The 19,028-nt window shown below is 38.4% G+C and overlaps 4 protein-coding genes across 6 annotated transcripts; 1 reads left to right on the top strand and 3 right to left on the bottom strand.

Moving 5' to 3' along the window:
* Window positions 1-2,619: 2,619 nt before the first annotated feature.
* Window positions 2,620-5,491, bottom strand: LOC117636372 (pentatricopeptide repeat-containing protein At5g48730, chloroplastic). The gene is made up of 3 exons (XM_034370842.1): window positions 4,994-5,491; window positions 4,059-4,465; window positions 2,620-3,574 (listed from the first exon to the last, which is right to left on the bottom strand). Exons 1-3 carry the CDS (start codon window positions 5,402-5,404, stop codon window positions 2,848-2,850), a joined length of 1,545 nt encoding a protein of 514 aa, XP_034226733.1. The 5' UTR covers window positions 5,405-5,491; the 3' UTR covers window positions 2,620-2,847.
* A 3,075-nt stretch (window positions 5,492-8,566) lies between these two features.
* On the bottom strand, window positions 8,567-10,043 carry LOC117638626. The gene is made up of 5 exons (XM_034373722.1): window positions 10,024-10,043; window positions 9,553-9,695; window positions 9,377-9,448; window positions 9,002-9,107; window positions 8,567-8,902 (listed from the first exon to the last, which is right to left on the bottom strand). Exons 1-5 carry the CDS (start codon window positions 10,041-10,043, stop codon window positions 8,827-8,829), a joined length of 417 nt encoding a protein of 138 aa, XP_034229613.1. The 3' UTR covers window positions 8,567-8,826.
* Window positions 10,044-11,540: 1,497 nt separating this feature from the next.
* On the top strand, window positions 11,541-14,067 carry LOC117638803. 3 transcript variants are annotated; one of them, XM_034373930.1, is made up of 3 exons: window positions 11,541-11,682; window positions 11,883-11,959; window positions 12,739-14,067. In XM_034373930.1, the coding sequence occupies exon 3, from the start codon at window positions 12,768-12,770 to the stop codon at window positions 13,851-13,853; it is 1,086 nt and encodes a 361-aa protein (XP_034229821.1). In that variant the 5' UTR covers window positions 11,541-11,682; window positions 11,883-11,959; window positions 12,739-12,767; the 3' UTR covers window positions 13,854-14,067. The 3 variants fall into 3 exon arrangements, with proteins under 3 accessions (XP_034229821.1, XP_034229818.1, XP_034229819.1); XM_034373927.1 differs by lacking the exons at window positions 11,541-11,682; window positions 11,883-11,959 and adding an exon at window positions 11,966-12,167; XM_034373928.1 differs by lacking the exons at window positions 11,541-11,682; window positions 11,883-11,959 and having other exon boundaries at window positions 12,433-14,067.
* A 441-nt stretch (window positions 14,068-14,508) lies between these two features.
* Window positions 14,509-18,203, bottom strand: LOC117637631 (purple acid phosphatase 15). Its single transcript, XM_034372563.1, has 7 exons — window positions 17,678-18,203; window positions 17,330-17,521; window positions 16,770-17,103; window positions 16,440-16,657; window positions 16,123-16,313; window positions 15,349-15,633; window positions 14,509-14,968 (listed from the first exon to the last, which is right to left on the bottom strand). Exons 1-7 carry the CDS (start codon window positions 17,961-17,963, stop codon window positions 14,825-14,827), a joined length of 1,650 nt encoding a protein of 549 aa, XP_034228454.1. The 5' UTR covers window positions 17,964-18,203; the 3' UTR covers window positions 14,509-14,824.
* Window positions 18,204-19,028: the final 825 nt, after the last annotated feature.

Below are 19,028 nucleotides of genomic sequence, written 5' to 3'. Positions count from 1 at the left end.
CTATGGATGATTAAATGGATTTCTATTTGCAGGTTAGTGTCTCCATATCTTTTTGCATAATCTTGCATGCCATTTTGGTTTGTTTCCCATGGGAATGGTTCATACAGAAACCACTCGCAGTAGAGCTTCAGAAAATTCTGTTCTTATTTTTCTTCTGGTAAGGTTCGTGCACTTTTATGAATCAATGCAGGGGACCAAAGAAAAGATTGATGCGATGAATGATGCAATGAGAGAAGACAAGGATGAAGAACCGAGGCGTTATGGTTACTGGTATATAATTGAGAGTTTTATGATTTGCATCATTGCATGTAGCAGACGGTGTGGATTTGCTTGCCAAATATAACGTTTGCTGAATTTTAACTTAAGATAAGAGGATGCTTTTTGTCCAGCTTCCTTGAGCATTTTCAATATAAGTTCTATTAGGGGTGGGCGCAATGCTGTGATGTTTCTCCTTGGAACTGGAACTGAAACTGAAATTTTTTTCTGGTGCGGTATGGTTTGATTTGGTTTGCCAAAATGGCTAGGGAAACCAGTGTGGTGTCAACGGTTTTTGGTTTTGAACCAGTTTAATTTTTAATTTAGGTTATTTAAAAAAAACACATAGAAGATAAAAAGAAAGAGAGAAGTCGGAGAGGGAGGAGAGGAGAGGAAGAGGAGACAAAATTAGAAATATAAAGAAAGAAAAGAAGGTGTATGGATTCCACTGCCCCTCTGCCCATCTTCCCCTTCCTTTCCTCATCTCCTCTTCTTTTTCTCGCATATTTTCCTTTCCACTTATAACCTCTTCTCCTCCCCTTCCCCTCCTCAGATAGTCTAGATCTGTTTGGATTGGATCTATATCTGTTTGTTTGTTTATTTTGTTTGGTTGTTTTTGCAGTGTTCCAAGTGATTGGTGTTATCTTTGTCTCGGCGACGGCGATAGTAGTGATGTTGGATTGTGTCTCTCCTAGGGAGAGTTGTGATACCTGGTGGCTGATGTTTTGTCTCTGTTTTAACGGTGGCGGCAGCAGCTACGATGGTGGTAGTTGTTGGGATGTGGTGCTTTTCTTACTCTGCGCCGATCGAAGAACTATGCTTGGTCATAGGAGGTTTTCTTTGTTTGGTTCTGAGTTGAAGTGGAATACTTCTCATGGGTCTTTTTACTGTTGTTTCTGTGTTCGTCCTCCGTGTTCTCTCCTGGTTTCTGCTATGGTATGACTTACAGTTTGTATGAGTGTCGAATGACTATGATTTTGCTCATAGAAGGCTTCTTTTGACAATTGGGATGTTCTGCGGTCCTCTCCTGTGGGTTTACTATTTTGGGTTTCTACGATCCTCTCATGTGGGTCTACTGTGTTGGTCTCTAGTTGCGGTTCTCGTCGGAGGTCTTTGTGTTAGGTTTTGTTTTGACTTATTCTCTTATTGTAATGGTCCAAAGTGACCTGAATTGGACTCTCCTGTTAGTCCATGACGTGTGTGGTACTCTTTCCTCTCTTGGGATTTGTCCCATGAGGTTGTCCTAGGAAGGTTTTAACGAGGCCACTATATCATGTTGCTTTTTGTACATCTATGGTTTTATGAACGAATTCTCCTTCTCAAAAAATATATGCAAAACTGGTCTGATTTGGTGTATACCAGTTTTTTAAGATGCAAATCAGGTTAAACCAGTCCTGTTTGAATTTTTTTTACTTTTGTTGACTTTTTGTTAATTTTTTTAGTCAACCCAATTTTGACTGGTTTTTCCAATAATATTCGACTCTGTTTTTTGATTTCGATGCTCACCTCTAAGTTATATGCTCTCGTTGCATGTCTTCATTTTCTTTCTATCTTTTCCTCATGCAAGTCACATGGGGAGAGAGATAGGAGGATATAATGGGGACTTGCGAGGTGCAAAAGTATTTGTAGGATTTTCTCATACTTTTGTTATGAAATACAATCAGTTTGACGATCACAATTATTTTGCAACATTGGAAATGAATATTTTGTGACATTTCAATGGTTTCTCACTTGAAAATTAAAATTAAATCATATATAAAGATGGTTGAAAAGATGTATCATGTCTATATTACACAGTTCATCACTTTTCCAAATCTACATTCTGATACTATTTTCAATATTGAATGAAAATATTGGAGGAAATTAAATTGATGAATTTTGAGGAAGATTTTCTTCCATTGTTGTTTTCAGCCAATATGCCTCTTGTTTGTAATGGGTGCATCTCTGTTGCTTGTTTCAAAATTCTTTATGGGCTTAAAGGCGTTGCTACAGTATCAAAATTCTAGTTAGTTAGTTAGTTCAATTACAATCTCTCATTTGCACAGAGCTCCTAAAAATGAAGAATCTACATTACAATTTACAAATAGCAACTTTTCACGCTACCAACTCAAGCCAACAAGAAGATGCATTTTCTTTTCTTGATTATAAACATACAATATGTGGTCAGCACTAGATTAGTTATGGTGTCACGTGCTGTTAGTTAAGTTGTTACTGTGTTGTTTAGAAGCTAAGCAGAGCTGAGGCCAAGTATATAATGTAATCTCTCTGTAGAAACTGATCAACAAATATGATTCAAGAAATACAATTCTCTCTGAAATTTCCTTTCTTCTTCTTCTTCTCTTCAGTATCATGAATGTTATCATGTGCCAAAATTTATACTTATGATTTAATACTAAATAATTTTAAAAAATCAGTACAGGACAACATTGCTGGTCTTGTCTTGAGCCAGTAATTTATGTCTCGGTCACTCTACAGGTCATGTGACAACATTGCTATACCACACTACATTTCATTTATCATCCAAACATTCACGTACACAAATCAGGAATATCTACAGTAACAGTATAGCTATGCATGACCTGCAAAAAGACCTCATCGAAAGTCAGGCTTTTCTCTGTGCAACCAAGTCATCTGACTTCCTTCTGTCGATTCCATAAGTTCACGGAGTTCCTTCACATGGCCAATCATCTTGTTGGCTGAATAAGCTTTAATCATAGTTCTATAAGTAACCTTGTCAGGCCTGCATCCTTTTTGCTCCATTATCTCAAGCACCCCCTTCATTTCTGCGAAGCATCCCATCCTCCCATAAGCATCAACCAGACAATTGAAAAACACAATATCAAGCATCACGTCTGAATTCTCCACAAATCGTAAAACACCATCAATTTTTTCAGGCAAACCTGCTAGCCCATATGCCCTTACGAGTGAGCAAAGTGTGACACAGCTTGGCTTCATCCTGTCTGACCGCATTAGCCTAAACAGATACTCCATTTGTTTTAAATCCCCGGCCCTCCCAAATGCATCTATCACCACATTGTATGTCACGATCGTCCATGAGTGATGGTATTTCTGCATGTATTCCATCACAGCACTCATTTTCTCATAATTCCCAGCTTTTCCATAGGAATCTAGAAGAATGTTGAAAGTCATGATGTTGGCTTGGATACCCGCACTCTGAAACTTCTCAAAACACTTTTCCATTGTTTCTATTTGCCCGCTGTTGCCAAAGGCTCTCAGTATGGAATTCATGGTCCAAACATCAGGCTCACAATCCTGTTCCCCAAGCATTTCCACAAGTGTCGATTCCATCTCTGCAAATCTTTTTGGAAAAAAGACATTGAGAATGAATAATTTCTTCAAAATTGAACAACATATTATGCTGACCATATGATTGACACAAATATCATAGGAACTCTTTTTTTTTATAAGAAGAATATAAAAGAAACTTATGAGGTAAAAATGGAAGATCTACTCTTTTATTTCATTAACCAGAAACAAAATGATTATAATGTGGGAAACGATAAGGATGAAAGGCAGTTACATAGCAGGAGTAATGAAAGTGAAGTTTGAAGTTAATGGTAATGGTTGTGTTCACAACTCCCATGTTTCCATCATTGCCCAACCCTTTAAAAGGCATAAGATATAAACAATTGTATGTTCAAAATTCTCTCTAACCCTCTTTTGATTTTACTGGTGATCAAATGCTGCACAAATATAACATTTGATGCAACCTTACATTATGATATTCACAAGAAATTGATGGAGCATTCAAAATGTTGAAAGGGAAGGATATGAGGGAATACTTTTTAGATTTCCCATAGGCATCGATGAGGGTATTATACGTAATGGTGTTGGGTCTTATCCCCTGACTCTCCATATCCGAAAGCAGAGCCTGCACTTTGTCGTATGCAAAAACCTGCAGGCATGATTTTATGAGGATTGAATAAGTATGGACGTCAGGCTGGCAGTCAGGAGTATTCTTCATCTGCTCAAGGAGGGAAAATGCTTTGTCAAAGAGGCCGCTCCTACCATAGGCAGATACAAGAGCAGTGTAAGATTCATGGTTGACAGCACAGCCTTCGTCAATCATAGCTTGAAACAGCTTGTGGGCTTTTTCTGGTTGCTTACATTTTCCAAGCATGACGATTAGCTTAACATATAAAGCAGCATTGGGCCGGTACCACTGCTGCTCATGTAGTAGTTCAAAAACCTGATAACATAAAAGATAAGATGGCCATGAGAGGAGACACTCACAATGTATTAGGCTTATGAACAATTACAATGTTAAATTGAAAAAGAAAATGCTAAACAAATAATTATAAAGGTTGCATCAGAATAAGCTTCTGGGATTTATTTGTTCATTCATCTACCTCTATGACTATATCATTAGTGACAACAATCAAAATAATCTTCTGGAACTAACATCAATCTGATGATCCGAGGTTTCTGATAAGCTAAAAATCGAGCCTTTTCTATGCTTTCCTACATTTTCTCAGCAACCAAACAAAATTCGAGCTGAAGCAAACAGAGTCCAAAGTTGAATAAATAAAATGGCTAACCAGCAACTAAATTGCTTGAACAAAACACCAAAACCCAGTATTTAAAACCTTGGCCTCCCTTCTCTTTCTGCATATCTAAGCAACCAAACGGAGAACAAGTGCAAACCCAGATAGAAATTCCAAAATCCCAATTCGCCCAAACCCAATTCGAACTAAAAAAAACCCGAAAATGGACTGACCTTGAGAGCGGACTCCCAACGCAAAGCAGTGATTCTCTCATGGATGGCTTCGAGCACGGTCCTAGGAAGCAGCCTCTTGGAACCTTTCTTCTTCTCGATCAGATCTTTGGTAGCTTCTCTTCGCAGTATGACCGAGATTGCTTTCCTGGAAGCTATTTTCTTGTTGGTCTCCTCTTTTCTCTCCTTGGCCTCCTTATCTTTAAGCTTCTGAATGTCTAGTATTTTGCTTCGGCTTCTCTGTGTCAGTGTTAGTGAGTGTGTTTTGTTTGAGTTACTATTAGTAGAAGAAGAAGAAGGAGGAGGAGGTTGGGGACTGAGTGTGGTTTGGGACCGTACAGTTACCGGTTTGGTAACCGGTGGCCGCTTAAACGGTGGTGGGGGTGGTTGGGTTGGGCTCGAAAGTGAGGCCATGAATTTGTGTGTTTCTCTGTCAGTCGGATTGGGAGAGAGAGAGAGAGAGAGTCAGGGCGCGCTATAATATCGTTGAGAAGGGAAAAACGGCACCCAACGAGGCGCCGTTGTGGGGGCAAGCGATAGCGGACCGAGATGAGACCGTTGGTGTGAACAAACGACGATATTTTGAACATGTTGGACTGTTAGAATTTTACTGCACTAAAATTTCATGTTACTTGAGTAAAAGTTCTTGTCACACATGCATGCCGATTGATGAAAATTTTGAAAATGCCAAATGAAAAATATATATATTAAACTAACTTACCGTCCAGTGAAACACATTGTTGGTTCTTGCATTGGATCACAAATTGTTAGACAAACACATCTTCATTATACTATAAGCATGTGAAATTAAAAAACTACACCCATTTCATGTCACTTAAATTAAAGATTTTGCCATATGCCCGTGAAAAGAAATTAAAATTAAAAACTTAGCTCACTCGTGGTCGATAAAGGGACGTCATTTTTCTCTTTATCTTACGCTATAACTAAGTTACATAACCACCAACAGCAATATCAAAATCAGTTATTCAAATTATATTGGTGAAAAGAAATAATAGACTACTAGAGAAAAAGCATAAATGAAATAACCATGATAACAATAAGCGAAAGTGAAAGAAATAAAGGATGCAAATTTTGTTCAAGACAAGGTAAATAAGTGAAAAATGAGGGTGATTACCAGACAACCTCTCGACTTGGACAAGGTAACCACTGGCTTTTGCACTGAATAGAAAGCACCTTTTTATTTCCCAGATATCAATTGTTTTGGTAATTACATTGTTCGTCAGATTTCTTTACTTTCAGACACAATGTCTTTAGCAAATTTGTTGCAAGTTCGTATGTTGCGAGGTGATCTCTATGCGTCACGTTCCAATTTAATGTCTCACGAGAGTAGTAGAGAGATAAGAAGATTCATGACCATTTTGGTTACAGATGCAGGCAGTGATTCAACTGAAGTTGAGGAAACCTGACTGGGATCCGGTGGGTTTACATACGTTATGACAGAGGGCTGGATGACTCATTGTGGTTGAGTAAGTCAGCAGAGGGCCTGCATTTGAAATGTTCAGTCTTGCCGAATCGGGCAAGGGATCTGTATTTGCAGACTGACCCTTATTTTGTGAGATATGTAGAATTGCTTGCAGCTGAGAGGAATACCTTGACTCGCTTTGGAATAGCATAGACAAATCTTAAAGCTCCACTGGAATCGGCACGTCCCGTCATTGATATTAATCTTTCTCAAAAAATAGTATTTCCGTTGGCTATACTCGGTATTATTAATGTTTCTTTTAAAAAACGTGGTAACGCCGCGCGGCTGTACCTATTTGATACGTGGTATAGTATAGCCGGGCGGCTATACTCAATTGAATTAATGTTTCAAAAACTAGTATCGCCGCGCGGCTATACTTATTTTGACACACAGCCGGCTAACCGCTGAGCGGGTCCCTTTTTTTTAAATAAATAGTACAGCCAAACGACTATACTCGGTTTTTCTTTTTTTTAAAATAGTATAGCCGTTCAGCTACACTCGGTTTTTATCTTTTGACACGTGGCCTCCTAAACGCTATTCGGGTCCTCCCTTTTTTTATAAAAATAGAATAGCCGTGCGGCTATACTCTAGATGTTGCTACAAAATTAGTATAGCCGCCTGGCGATACCTATTTTGACACGTGGCTGCCTAAAGGCTGTTTGGGTCGCATCAATAGTATTGCCGCCCGGCTATACTCTGCTTTTTATGATTTTTTTTAAAAATAGTATAGCCAAGCGGCTAACTCGGCTATATATACTGGAATCAGCACGTCCCGTCATCGTCAACAACCTAGCAGAGTTTGAATGTGCTAATATCTACAATGAGAGGGCATGGCTGGAACCTGAAAGCCCGCAGAGTCAGATTTGTTGCTGGTATGGATGCCAAGCTACCGAAGAGACTTAAGAAGGTGGCCATGGAAGCTCTGCTTGTTTCTGAGCATTAAGGAATTGTTTCAGAGATGTTCTACAAACTGGTTGGATATGGAACATAATAGTATGTCGAAATAGATAGAACCTCTTGTGTGTTTGCTTTTCTGTTCTTGATAAGCTTTTTATATAGTTATCTGATAAGCTGCAACTTTTCATGCTTCTCAGCTTATTAAATTGCCTTTTAGTTACACTTGTAATCTCTTCTCTATTTGTCTAGTTTTTGTGTTTGTCAGTTCCCATATCAAATACTTGTTAACACGTCTATTGATTAATTTAATAGAATCATGAGAATTACACACATATTAATTTTCATATCTCCTTCATCTAGCACCTCACCTCACCAATTATTAATGTGTCATTAATTATTTTTATTTATTTTGGCTAAGATTCACATTTCTCTGTTTCCTTCAGCAAGTTAGATGTATGGTATATTAATTGTGCGTCTCATGTCAATATATAAGCTCTATAGTGTTATTTGTACTAATACTTTCAGAATGTAGACATGCCCAAATTACACCATAGCTTTAGTGTTATTTTTGCTAATACTTACCTTAAAACTCTAAGGGTCCCGTTTGATGGGCGAAACGAATTTCTTGTGAATAAAATTCCAATATTTAATCGTACGACATTGAAATAGAAGAGGTTCATTCTCATATTTAGAAGAGCGCTGAGAAATAAGGTCCAAAAAATGTCCATTTCTCTCATTCTTATGTTTGGTTGTGAAGTATTAGGAATAAAAAAATTATTTAACTTTCCAATAATACCCTTTTATTTTTTATTTAAAACTATTAACAAAAAGTGGTATTTAAAAATTTAGAATATGGATAATTTAGTCCAAAAAAAGTGTATTAAATGTTTTTCCAAGTGAGGGAAAAAGATTCCCAAGGAGAGCCAAGGGGTAAGAAATTCCACCCGACATGGCAAGTTCATACTCATGACGCAAGTATTGCATTTTCAAGAGTGCACGTACCAAACATGAGATGACACGAAATGAGGAGAAATCCTCAGGGGTTTAGCTGCACAGCAATCTACGTTGGTTTGGTGGAGATGTAGGCAGACAAGTGGTGTGACATCTCATTTAGATATGGTATGGGGACCATGAATTTGTGTGGTTATAACTGGGTAAGAAAATGAGATTGAGATTCTTGATTGATGCTAGAAAGATTGCTAGTAAATTGCATATCACATAAATTCAATTGCTAGATTACCAGGCATAAAGTTGAAAGCTTTCAGAATCGAACAATACACAGCACAATGCCAATATGCCAACCAAGACAAACACTTTCAATTAGATTGTTCATCTCAATATTCTCAAAGACTCAAACAGACTAAAAATCCAAAACCCTAAAATCCCCCATCTAATGCTCACCACACAATTACATTACACACTCCCATTTCATCTAAACCCTAATCTTCAACCCATGTCAATTTTTACCGCCGCTGACCCCTCCCGCCTGCGCCACCTTCTTCGCCGCCTTCTCTTGCAGCGCTTTGGCGTCCCTAAGGAGAAATTTAGCAAAAAATTGAAAAACACCCCAATTCAGAGTTGAAACAAGGGAATTGAAAATGAAAGGCTTGAGATTGAGAGAAAATTCATACCTTTGTCGGCGTTGTTCGGGGGTTAATCCATCGTTTTTGGGCTGCTTGGATTTCCCGCCAGACCTGGCCTGAGCCCTTTCACGGTCTCGCTCTCTCTGGCTTCCGCGTTCGCTTCAGTTAAGCCAAACAAACACACAAGCAAGCATCACACACAAAACCACTCTCTTCTTCCCCTCTCAAACCCTGATCTAATTTTCACAATAACTCGTTTGGTTGCCGAGAAAACGGGCTTCAACAACAAAAATCAGAGATCGAGAGCAAAAGATCTAATCTTTGGTAATTTTCATCGCGTTTCTCGGCAACCAAACAAGGCAAAATAGTTAAGACTTTGAAAAATTAATAGAGGGAAGAAACAGATCCGAATTGCAAGGATATGGGACATTATTGAATTGTGCGAGTGAAGCTGAAACAGCCAAACAAGATCACAAACACAATAAATCCCTGCAACTTCACACAGTCTAATCAAGCAACGATCAATAAGTGATTTCGTCAAATCAAAACCAGAGATTTCGAGATGAGAAAGATCAAAGAAATGGAAATTTTGAAAATACCTGATCTATGCTCTGAGCTCAAAGAGAGCGAGAGACTGAAGAAGCCTTGTTTTGACGTCGCGTCCGAGGAGAGCTGATGACATAAAAGGACAGGCTGTCGCGAACCAAACAATCTACGGAAGTCTCGAGAAGCCGCGGTTTTTCTAATTTCCACAATAAATTAAATTTTTTAGTTGAGTGCTTATCTGGCATTTCTTTTTCTTGGTCATTTTTAATTGGGCTGCATTATTATGGGCCTGGCAAGGGCAGGCCCAGATTGCCAGGCCCAGATCAACTTTCATGTAAGCCAGCTGCCGTTGGAGCTCAATTTGAACTTACATTTTATTTCATTTGAGAAATTCTACATGAACCCGAAAGTAAGATTGGTACATTTATGTTTTAAGATATTTTTACGAGCGCAAGGGCTTATAGTTGAAGTGATTGTGAGCATTCGTCTTTGAATGCGAAGTTGCATGTTCAATTTCATCTTACTTCAATCCAATAACATTCATTCTTGCACTTGAGATTGTATGTTCGTTCTTCCCTCTCCCATTTATTTTTATTTAAAATATATAAATAATAACATTTACATTCCATTATAAAATGTGCTTTAATAACATGAACTATAAAAGATATGTTGGCTTCTCCCACCATCACCCCTTCCCTCTTGCCGCCCTGGGCTTTCTTCTCCCGACTTACTTCAGTGGTTCCCTTTCTTCCCACTCCGGCTGCTTCTCCCTCTCTCATCAACACTATCATCTTCTCTCTCTCTTTTTTCTTTTATTAGTCCTCCTTTCAAGAAGGAAAATGATGTTGGTAGGCCATGTCTTTAATTTTCATTTTTTTATAGTGACAGAGTATTTAAAGTAGTAGTGGTCACTGGTCACACCTGTGAAGTCATGAATTGCAGATAGAGAGAAATTAAATATCAACCTACCTATATTTAAAATGTATATTTGCATCGTATGGTCTAGATTTTAGATTAAGATGGCTGCAAGTCTTCTTTTAATTCTGTTTAGATCTTATTTGTGTTCATGAGCTGATGGGCGGGTGGAACTAATAATTCTGCTTTGTTTGTAACTTGGTAGTCATTATCTCTTAATTCATAACAATATTGCAACCTCAACCACTCTCACCTTCGAAACAAATTCCCACCAAAAACCTTCTAAACAACCGTATTAGATTAGTAGCATTAATTATTTTTTGTTTAAAAACAAGAGAAGATCAATGACGGTCCAAGTTTCACTTTTTACGCTCTTTTGCAAGACGAACATAATATGTATAACGTAATTTAAAGGTAATTTTGAAACGCCAAAATCGTGACCCGACTTATAAATCCACGTCATTGTCATGAGAGAAAAATTCCATTTGGTTTGGTTTTTATAATGAATAAAAAATGTTAATTTAGGGTGTCTGCAATTTATATTCTACTTTAACAAAGCATCCCACCCTCATCACTTATCACAAATGAACAAAAGCGAAAGGCTAGTCTATGTTGTCCTTACTCCTTAGTTAATGTTCCATACTTTGTCTTCCAACACATGCCATGCTCAAGTCCTAATCTCTCTTTTGACTTTTCTGTTCTCTTTTTCCCCCTTTGTCTCTGTTTTTGTTCCAACCCAAATGAAAAAAAGTTAGTGTTTATGCAAATTTTACATTAGACATCCAAAGGCCATTTCATCGATTTTAACCAATCATAAAAAGCAAAAGCAAAACCTAATCCATAAAAATATCTTAAATCTTCCACACAAAAAACGTCACCTTGTTCTTTCTTTTTTACTATCAAACTATTACATTGCACGATGTAAATACGATGTAAATATGCATGCAATTGAAGTTTATCACAATATGTTCCCGCAATTAAGGGGGAAGCAAGGGGACCCTATTGCTTCCCATAAGACTCGTTCCGCTGCCAAAACACCGCCAAAAGAAAAAAAAAAAAAAAAAAAAAAACTATCCTCTTATTTTCCTCCTACAATTTGAGAGCTAAAACCGGAAAATACAAAAACCAAACAAAAAGAACACACAGAGATCCATCGACCACCAACCATTCAACTAACTGGGCTTAAAAGAAACAAACAAAAACACAAACAAACAGACCCACCACCATTGCCAATTTTCCGATCCATCTGCTAGCTTTTTTGCCTTTTGGTGCGTGCCATGTTCTCTCTCTCTCTCTTATCTTATCTTTTCTTCTTTTCTTATTATTATTTTTTAATGTAATTACTGTTCTTTTTTCTTTTGCTGCTTTCCCTCATCATATTCATATGCATGTTCGAATGTTTCTTTCTTTCTCTCTCTCTCTCTCTCTCGAGCTGAGGTAATCAACTTTTCTTCCTCTTTTTTTACAGAGGAGAGATAAAAATAAAAGAATTGAAAGCTGGCGGGGTCATCGTTTCTGACGGTACCAACGGTCACGGGACGTAAGGTATCCCATGCCATTTTTAGTTCCTCCCTCAAATTCTCAAAACTCAAATGTAATTGTAAACTCGAACGTTTTCCACTTGAATGCGTACATAACTTAGTGTAAGAGGAAATTTGTGGGATTAATGCAGAATGTGTGTGTCCTTACGACTAGCATATAAGTATGAGTCGACATACACTTACATCTTGCATCAATCTCACAATCATCTTATGTAAGTGATTGATGGTTTACGGTATTCAAGATTTACCAATTTATTGTCTATGTAGTTTGTTGGACTTTTCACTTTTGTGTTATGAGGTTTCAATTCTGGTGATTTGATCATTGTAGTTTGATATCTAATCCAAGTTAAAGATTTGTTCAAATTTCCTCCCAATTTATTGATGAAATAATCATGTGTCACTTACGTGATGTAAGTGTATTTTGGACGATATTTTAAATAAAAATTTCAATGTATCATTGAATTGTGATATAATCAAACTACAAGAATCAAATTGCCAAACATTAAAACTACACAGACCAACAACAACTTCTTCACAAAATTTTAATGATCTTTTTTTTTTTGCTTAAATGCCCTCAGTAAAGGGGTATATGTCAACATAAAAGAATTGCAGTCATAAAGAATGATAGATCCATTTTAGTAGCAGTTTCACATTTCCAAGAAATCTAAAATCACATAACCCAAGCAAAACAGAAGGATGATTCCGATCCTTGAAATCCTCACAATCCTCCAATAGAAATTCATCATTTTCTTTTGTCTGTATTTGTTTTTGCTGTCATGGAAGGTCGCCGGAGGCTAACGCTTCTCGATCAGATGTCAGCAAGTGGGAACGGGAGAGACTTAGCTGGTTTAAGCCTGGACGACGTCTTGCTGGCCCCTGCAGCCAAACAGCCACCTCCACCTCCTGCCCTGCCCCCAACCATCTCGGGTCGGACTTTGCTCGATATAATCCGAGACGAGGAGCCCAAGTCCTACCGGGCCCTGATTGGCAAGAAGGATAAGAAAGCCTGGAAGTCGTTTAAAGACCGCCTCCGCCTGAAACGCGCCGGCTCTGCTTGGGCCTCCTCCGTTCGTGTCCCCACGTCGGATATCCCTATCCGGAATAACACTGTTCACGGTTCCAATCACCAACATCTTCACCTTCACCTGAGATCGCGTCGCAGCTCAGTGAGATACGCTACGCCCGAGACAAATCTCAACATGGTTCAGCAAATAGACGAGAGCAATTCCGCGGGAATGCGGCAGATTTCGCGCCGGAGCTCGACCCGGTTCGGCCCGAACGCGTCGATTCCGTCCGACGAGCCCGACTCGGACAGTTCTGGTCAGAACGCGCGGGCGCCGATGTTCTCTCGTCGGAGTTCCGTGCGGTTCACGGCCGACGAGATCGGGACCGACTCGCCCCGGCGACGGTTGTCGACAGCGCTGGAGGAGGAGAGGTCGCTGTCCGCAAGAGAAGCGGTTGCGGCGCAAGTGGCCGCTGAGGCCGCAGCCGCAGCGGCGTCGGCCGAAGAGGCGGAAGCGACGCATGGAGCGGCGCAAAACGACGTGCCGTCGGCGGACGGGGGTGCAGCGGGTACGACGACGGAAGCGGAGCCGGTGAGGATGTCGTTGATGGACCTGTTGGAGGAGACGGACAGGCAGATGGGGCTGGAGTCGAGTTACACCATGGATGACGAGGATGAAGAAGAGTACGAGGAGGAAGAAGAAGAGGAGGAGGAACAGGCGGAAGTAGGGAACGTAGAGTATAATTGCTGCGTGTGCATGGTAAGGCATAAAGGTGCGGCATTTATCCCCTGCGGTCACACGTTTTGCAGGATGTGCTCCAGAGAGCTCTGGGTGCAGAGGGGCAATTGCCCCCTCTGCAACAATTTCATCTTGGAAATTCTCGACATTTTCTGAAGAAGAACCGAAAGAAGTCATTTTTAATTGGTGTACAACTTTGAACTTCTCTCTGTTTCACTCCACCACTTTGTTTCTTAATTGGAGTTATTAGAAACAATTTTATTTTATTTTTGGTTTTTGTATATTTGGTTTCAAGTTTTTACTTGATGTATCAATAGTTTCAGACTTTCAGTGAATGAATGAATGCCTTCTTTCTGGGCTCTTTTCTGTACATAATTTATGATAACCTTGGGTTTGGGTAGAGCTCATTTGGTGCTTAATTGCTAGAAATTGGAATTTGGATTAACCTAACCATGATTACATATCCCGAGTTACCACATTTTTCAAGCTATCCAAAACAAATATTACAGAAAGTGAAGATTTTGCTGGTTTAGTGATCGTATTTTCTAAGCAGCATATTCTATCATTTGCAACAGAGCAAGGAGGTAAAGAATTGTAGGGTTTGCCAACTAGGTTTAGCCCGCTGGGAAGGGGCATTGACTTGGCCTTGACTTGCAGAATGTAAGTCTTCGAACTCCCATGACATATTGGTTGTGTGTGTAAGAGAAACCTCTCTCCCATGTAATTTAGACTATCGCTTGTACTCAAAAAAAGAATTGTGGGGTTTAATTTAACCAATAGTCAACTACATTAATTTTGGTCAAAGCACAGATGAGGGTTGAATTGAATCATTACTAGCATACATTTTTACCAGAACCATATGTATCAATCTCACATATTTGTTCTGAAGTTTATCAGAATACAATTGAGATGTATAAAATGAGATTTATGATTTTACATAATACAATGGTTGAGTTCATCTTCTTCTGCTTTTCCTTTACATATAAATGTATCCAGGAAATGCCATCCTATTCTTTTTGCACCTATAACCTCAGAAAGTCCTTTCCTATTCCTAACTGAGATATGGTCAATTGGTTTAAAGACTCAAGAAAACCAGAGTCAATTTCCCAGCAGGGCAGCAGTACAAACTAAATGTCAACAATCCAACTCTTTAACACCTGGCGGACATGGCATTTATCAGGTTGCCTCACTATATAAATTTGATCTCCCACTTTGTTGTCGGAGTCCTGGTTCCGGTACCATGTCCATAGAGCCCAGGTCTCATTCTTCACCTGCAAGTTATGCAGGTTGAAATCCATGGTTAGATTATAATTCAGATGGTGAAACTGAGATGTATGTTTGTAACACAAAACCCATCAAGTATATTATTCTAGTCACTGATAGGGTCAAGGATATTCTAGTCACGGATAGGATCAAGGATATTCCATTCACTAGGATTACCTATTACTGAGTGAAGAAATCTTGTATGGTTACTGAGAATGGTCTTTATATGCACATTGACTTTCAAATTTTCAAGCACATACTCATATTTCCATCAATAATTTTTCAAGTTGTATTATATGTAGGGTCATAGAAATTAAAGCAAAGCATTTATAGCAAATTGAACGTACTTGGGCAATTCTCAAACTGAGAGGCAGAAAAAAAAGAGTACCTCAAGGATCCCATGACCAAAGCTGCTCTCTCTGAAGGCACTGTAATCCGGTTGCCGATCCCAACAAAATTTACCTGCGGCTGGGCCTGAGGTAAAGTTTTTTGCACAAAAGCCACCTATGTATTCATCAGGAGCAGTTGATGGCTCTGGGCAATTTCCAGGTTCATCAGCATATTTAACTGCCATCTTCTCCCGATTACCCCCATCACCAACAGTGAGATATACAGGACCACAGGGATCTAAGTTGTAATTATATACACGATTTGACCTCTCATAGGCATGAACCTATTATTGTATTCAAAACACAGAGCTACATTCAGTGCACTTTGAAACACACAGATATTTGGTTAAACTGGGGAACATGAATTCATCAGTCTTAGAAAGCAATGAAAATCTTAATGGGGATGGGAAACAAATGCTATTGTGGTGAAACTAGGTTCAAGATAATATCATTCGCTCAAGATACCAAAAAGAAATGGCGGAGTTCCACTTCGTCATGTAAGTCATCAGCAATTATTTGCTTCTGATAGCATGTAAAATAAGTTCTTGCATGTTTTAGGTGCACTGGAATCCAATATCAATTGATTTCACATTATACTTTGTTTCCTCAAAAGTAAAAAAATTAAAATGCAGTTGTTTCTATCACTATCTGGCATACAAGAAAACCCCAATCAAAGGGCCCCTTTCCACTTCTTCATATAGTTTCTGAATATTAGAAAGAAACATATTGCCTAATATCAGAGACTATCCTAATCATCGGTTATCATTACTTACATGTCCATTGAACACTATATCAACTCCATAAGAGTAGAGCAACTCTTCCATTTCCAACCTCATACATTCTGCCTCTCTGTAATGGGCCTCATAAGTACTATACCAGGGTGGATGCCAAGTAGCTACCAGCCATGGAGTTGTGGATCTGTCCATATTAGCCAAATCTTGCTCCAACCACTTGTATTGTTTCCCTGTAAGGGGGAAAAAAACATGTTAAGTAATTACTGTTTGGGTAGGGGAGGAAAGAAAAAAGAAAATGCAAAAATGGGGATATTTAGGCACAGCATGAGCTAAAAAGTTATGCAGACTTTTATTACCTGATCTTGTAAAGTCAATGTAGGCTCCAAGCATAATAAAATGAATCCCCCCTGCATTAAAGGAGTAGTAGAATGTGGATGAGGATCCACTTTCTTCAGATGGGAATGCAAACCGAGAACTATAAGCCACAAATGTCTTATTTTCAGCCTGTTCTTCTATTTCATGGTTCCCTTCTATCACCATTATTGGAACTTTAGAAATTAAATTCTCCATAAACCTACACAAATTACCCAGCAATGGCAAGTTGGCAATATAAGAAAACAAGTTCCATCAGTCATACTTTAGGGAAGTCATTGCATGCAGTGGAGAGAAAGAAACTTATATTTTACCTTCCCCAGTAATCCCATCGAGGCTGATAGGTCTCGTGTATTGGAGAGTGTGGAAATGAGCAAGAATAGCAGTCAGAACCAGTTCCATTTGTCAGGTATAGGTTTGCATACGTAACATCACCAATCAATAGAACAAGATTAGGATCGTTACTAGTCAAGTGACTAATTGTGGTAGTTGTGTTGTATGTAAGGCCAAGGTCCCCCACAACTGCTATTCTCTCTGGGTAGCTCCACGGACCAGAAACTGGCATGGTCCTGAAATGGTAGATTTCGCTCATGGCCGGTATAGAAGGATCTCCACATCGATAAAAATACAACGTATTCGGTTTCAACCCTACACAGAATCAGAAAGTATATCACCAACTTACTAGAAGAAGCACATATTGATGAGGTCATAAAACGACATGGTCATAGATGTTTGATATATCAGCAGTACAATCATTTTTCATCACAACTTACGTTTGAGGCAGTTAAAAGTTCATTCAGCCAAAGTTGAAAGAACCCAACTACGTAAATGTGCATTAAAACTTAAAAGCAAAAGAAGAAAATCGAAATGAAACCTGTAAGACGAACATGGTGGATGATCCCAGAAGTGTAATTTTGGAGGCCTTCAAAAGGGTAGAGCTGATTGTAAACAAGAGAATATCCTGTTGCTTCGTGTGTTGGTGGATATCTCAGCTTCCCATAACGAACAACACTTGCCACACTTTTGGGGTCCAATGGCTTTATGTTGTAGCCAATTTGCGATTCCCCTGCAACAAAAATTCATGAACAACCCAATTGGTCAAAAATCAAAAATAAAAAATTTTCAATTGCAAAGCCAAGAAATTCCATTTACGATAAAGCTTAAAGCTTACAGCTGTAAACCCAAGTACAAAATCAACAAATAAAACATAACAAATCAAAACCTGTAACCCAGGAGATCCAAACAGAGTCGTAATTGGCTGAAAGCGAAACAGAAATCTGCTCAGGCTCGAAGCCTTTAACTCGGCGGCGAACTCGGTGATCGGACTCGGGCAAATCGACGGCGTTGCCACGCAAACTTTGATCAAATGGAACAGTGACGGGCTCGAACGGACCGTCCAAAGTGGTGGGGATTCGGGCCTCAACGGGCCAATAGCAACCCAACACCACCACAACCAAACATGTTATTGCAGCAAGTGCAGGAACAGACGAGGACGAAGAAAATGTCATTTCTTTTGGGGAAGAATAAATGGCATTTGCTTTATGGCTTATTGTTCTTCTCCATCGGAAAACAAATATACAGAGTTGCAGAAAACGAAAGAAGGGAATATTTATGATGGTGACGTAGAGAAGAAATCTGTCTTTTGCAGCCAAAAGTGGTTTTCGTGAACAGTTGCTTTTCTTCTTGGCTTGCTTTTGTTTCTCCTGCTTTTGGGATTTATATATAACTTCTCTGTCCAATTGTCCTACGTTCCCGTCCTCTGTTCTTTGATAATATATACTAGCTCCTTGGAATATGCGGTAGTATATGCCAATAGGTTTTCTTTTTTATTTTATATTTTATTTTTAAAATTAAAAAAAATAATATAAGTAATTATGTTCTATAAAAATAGAACTTATTATTTCATTTTATTTTTAATTTTAATTTTTTTAATATAAAAAATATAAATTTATTATATTATCCTTATTTAATTAATATTTTTAATTTTTAATGTTTGAATTAATTAAGGATATTGTCTGATATTTTGAATGTTTCATTATTTTCTGTTTTTTGTTTTATATATATAGATTCATGCAAGTTCTAAAACGTCGTACAATAACAAAATTGGAGGGACCCCTATTAAGCCCCCTCTCTTGAAGAAATACTCCATTTCGATAAATCATGAAGAAAAAAATAGTTTCAATATGGATATAATTTATATTCCCTGAATTTTCTTTTTCTTTTTTGTTACAAATGAAGCCAAAGTTGACCTAAGTAATGTCTTATATCTTATAGTGTTTGTGTCATTTCATTTTCGTGTTCAACTTAAACTCAACATGTTAATTTATCGTATCCAAATTAACTTACTCTTTATATTTTTTATCAATCAATCAATCACTGAAATATAAAATGTTGTCATTATTTTTTAGGTCTAGGCAAAAGTAACTATGATGACTTTAGGTTTGGGAAATATTTTTTCTTTGAGTTTTAACTAATTAAAAACTGTGACATTAATCATCAATAAGAAATGTATTATCTATCTCATGAGGACTTATGGGCTGGGCTTTGGAGGCATGACATTAAGGTGGGTTAAG

Source organism: Prunus dulcis, chromosome 8 (genome assembly GCF_902201215.1).
Source record: "Prunus dulcis chromosome 8, ALMONDv2, whole genome shotgun sequence".
Classification (NCBI taxonomy): Eukaryota; Viridiplantae; Streptophyta; class Magnoliopsida; order Rosales; family Rosaceae; genus Prunus; species Prunus dulcis.
The sequence above is the reverse complement of the archived record's forward strand: the minus strand, read 5'-3'. Positions and strand labels throughout refer to the sequence as shown.

What these genes read in the sequence shown, in the direction of transcription:
- LOC117638803 (XM_034373927.1), top strand. Translation starts at nt 12,119, where the DNA reads ATGAGTCGACATACACTTACATCTTGCATCAATCTCACAATCATCTTA. An exon ending in CAATCTCACAATCATCTTAT is followed by an intron (nt 12,168 to 12,738) that starts GTAAGTGATTGA and finishes CTGTCATGGAAG; the next exon opens with GTCGCCGGAGGCTAACGCTT.
- LOC117638626 (XM_034373722.1), bottom strand. Translation starts at nt 10,043, where the DNA reads ATGAATGTTATTGGATTGAA. An exon ending in ATGAATGTTATTGGATTGAA is followed by an intron (nt 9,696 to 10,023) that starts GTAAGATGAAAT and finishes TGTGGAAATTAG; the next exon opens with AAAAACCGCGGCTTCTCGAG. An exon ending in GCACAATTCAATAATGTCCC is followed by an intron (nt 9,108 to 9,376) that starts ATATCCTTGCAA and finishes ACTGAAGCGAAC; the next exon opens with GCGGAAGCCAGAGAGAGCGA.
- LOC117636372 (XM_034370842.1), bottom strand. Translation starts at nt 5,404, where the DNA reads ATGGCCTCACTTTCGAGCCCAACCCAACCACCCCCACCACCGTTTAAG. An exon ending in GTTGGGAGTCCGCTCTCAAG is followed by an intron (nt 4,466 to 4,993) that starts GTCAGTCCATTT and finishes TTATGTTATCAG; the next exon opens with GTTTTTGAACTACTACATGA. An exon ending in GCCTATGGGAAATCTAAAAA is followed by an intron (nt 3,575 to 4,058) that starts GTATTCCCTCAT and finishes TTTTCCAAAAAG; the next exon opens with ATTTGCAGAGATGGAATCGA.
- LOC117637631 (XM_034372563.1), bottom strand. Translation starts at nt 17,963, where the DNA reads ATGACATTTTCTTCGTCCTCGTCTGTTCCTGCACTTGCTGCAATAACA. An exon ending in CCACCATGTTCGTCTTACAG is followed by an intron (nt 17,104 to 17,329) that starts GTTTCATTTCGA and finishes GATTCTGTGTAG; the next exon opens with GGTTGAAACCGAATACGTTG. An exon ending in ATATAGTGTTCAATGGACAT is followed by an intron (nt 15,634 to 16,122) that starts GTAAGTAATGAT and finishes ATACAATAATAG; the next exon opens with GTTCATGCCTATGAGAGGTC.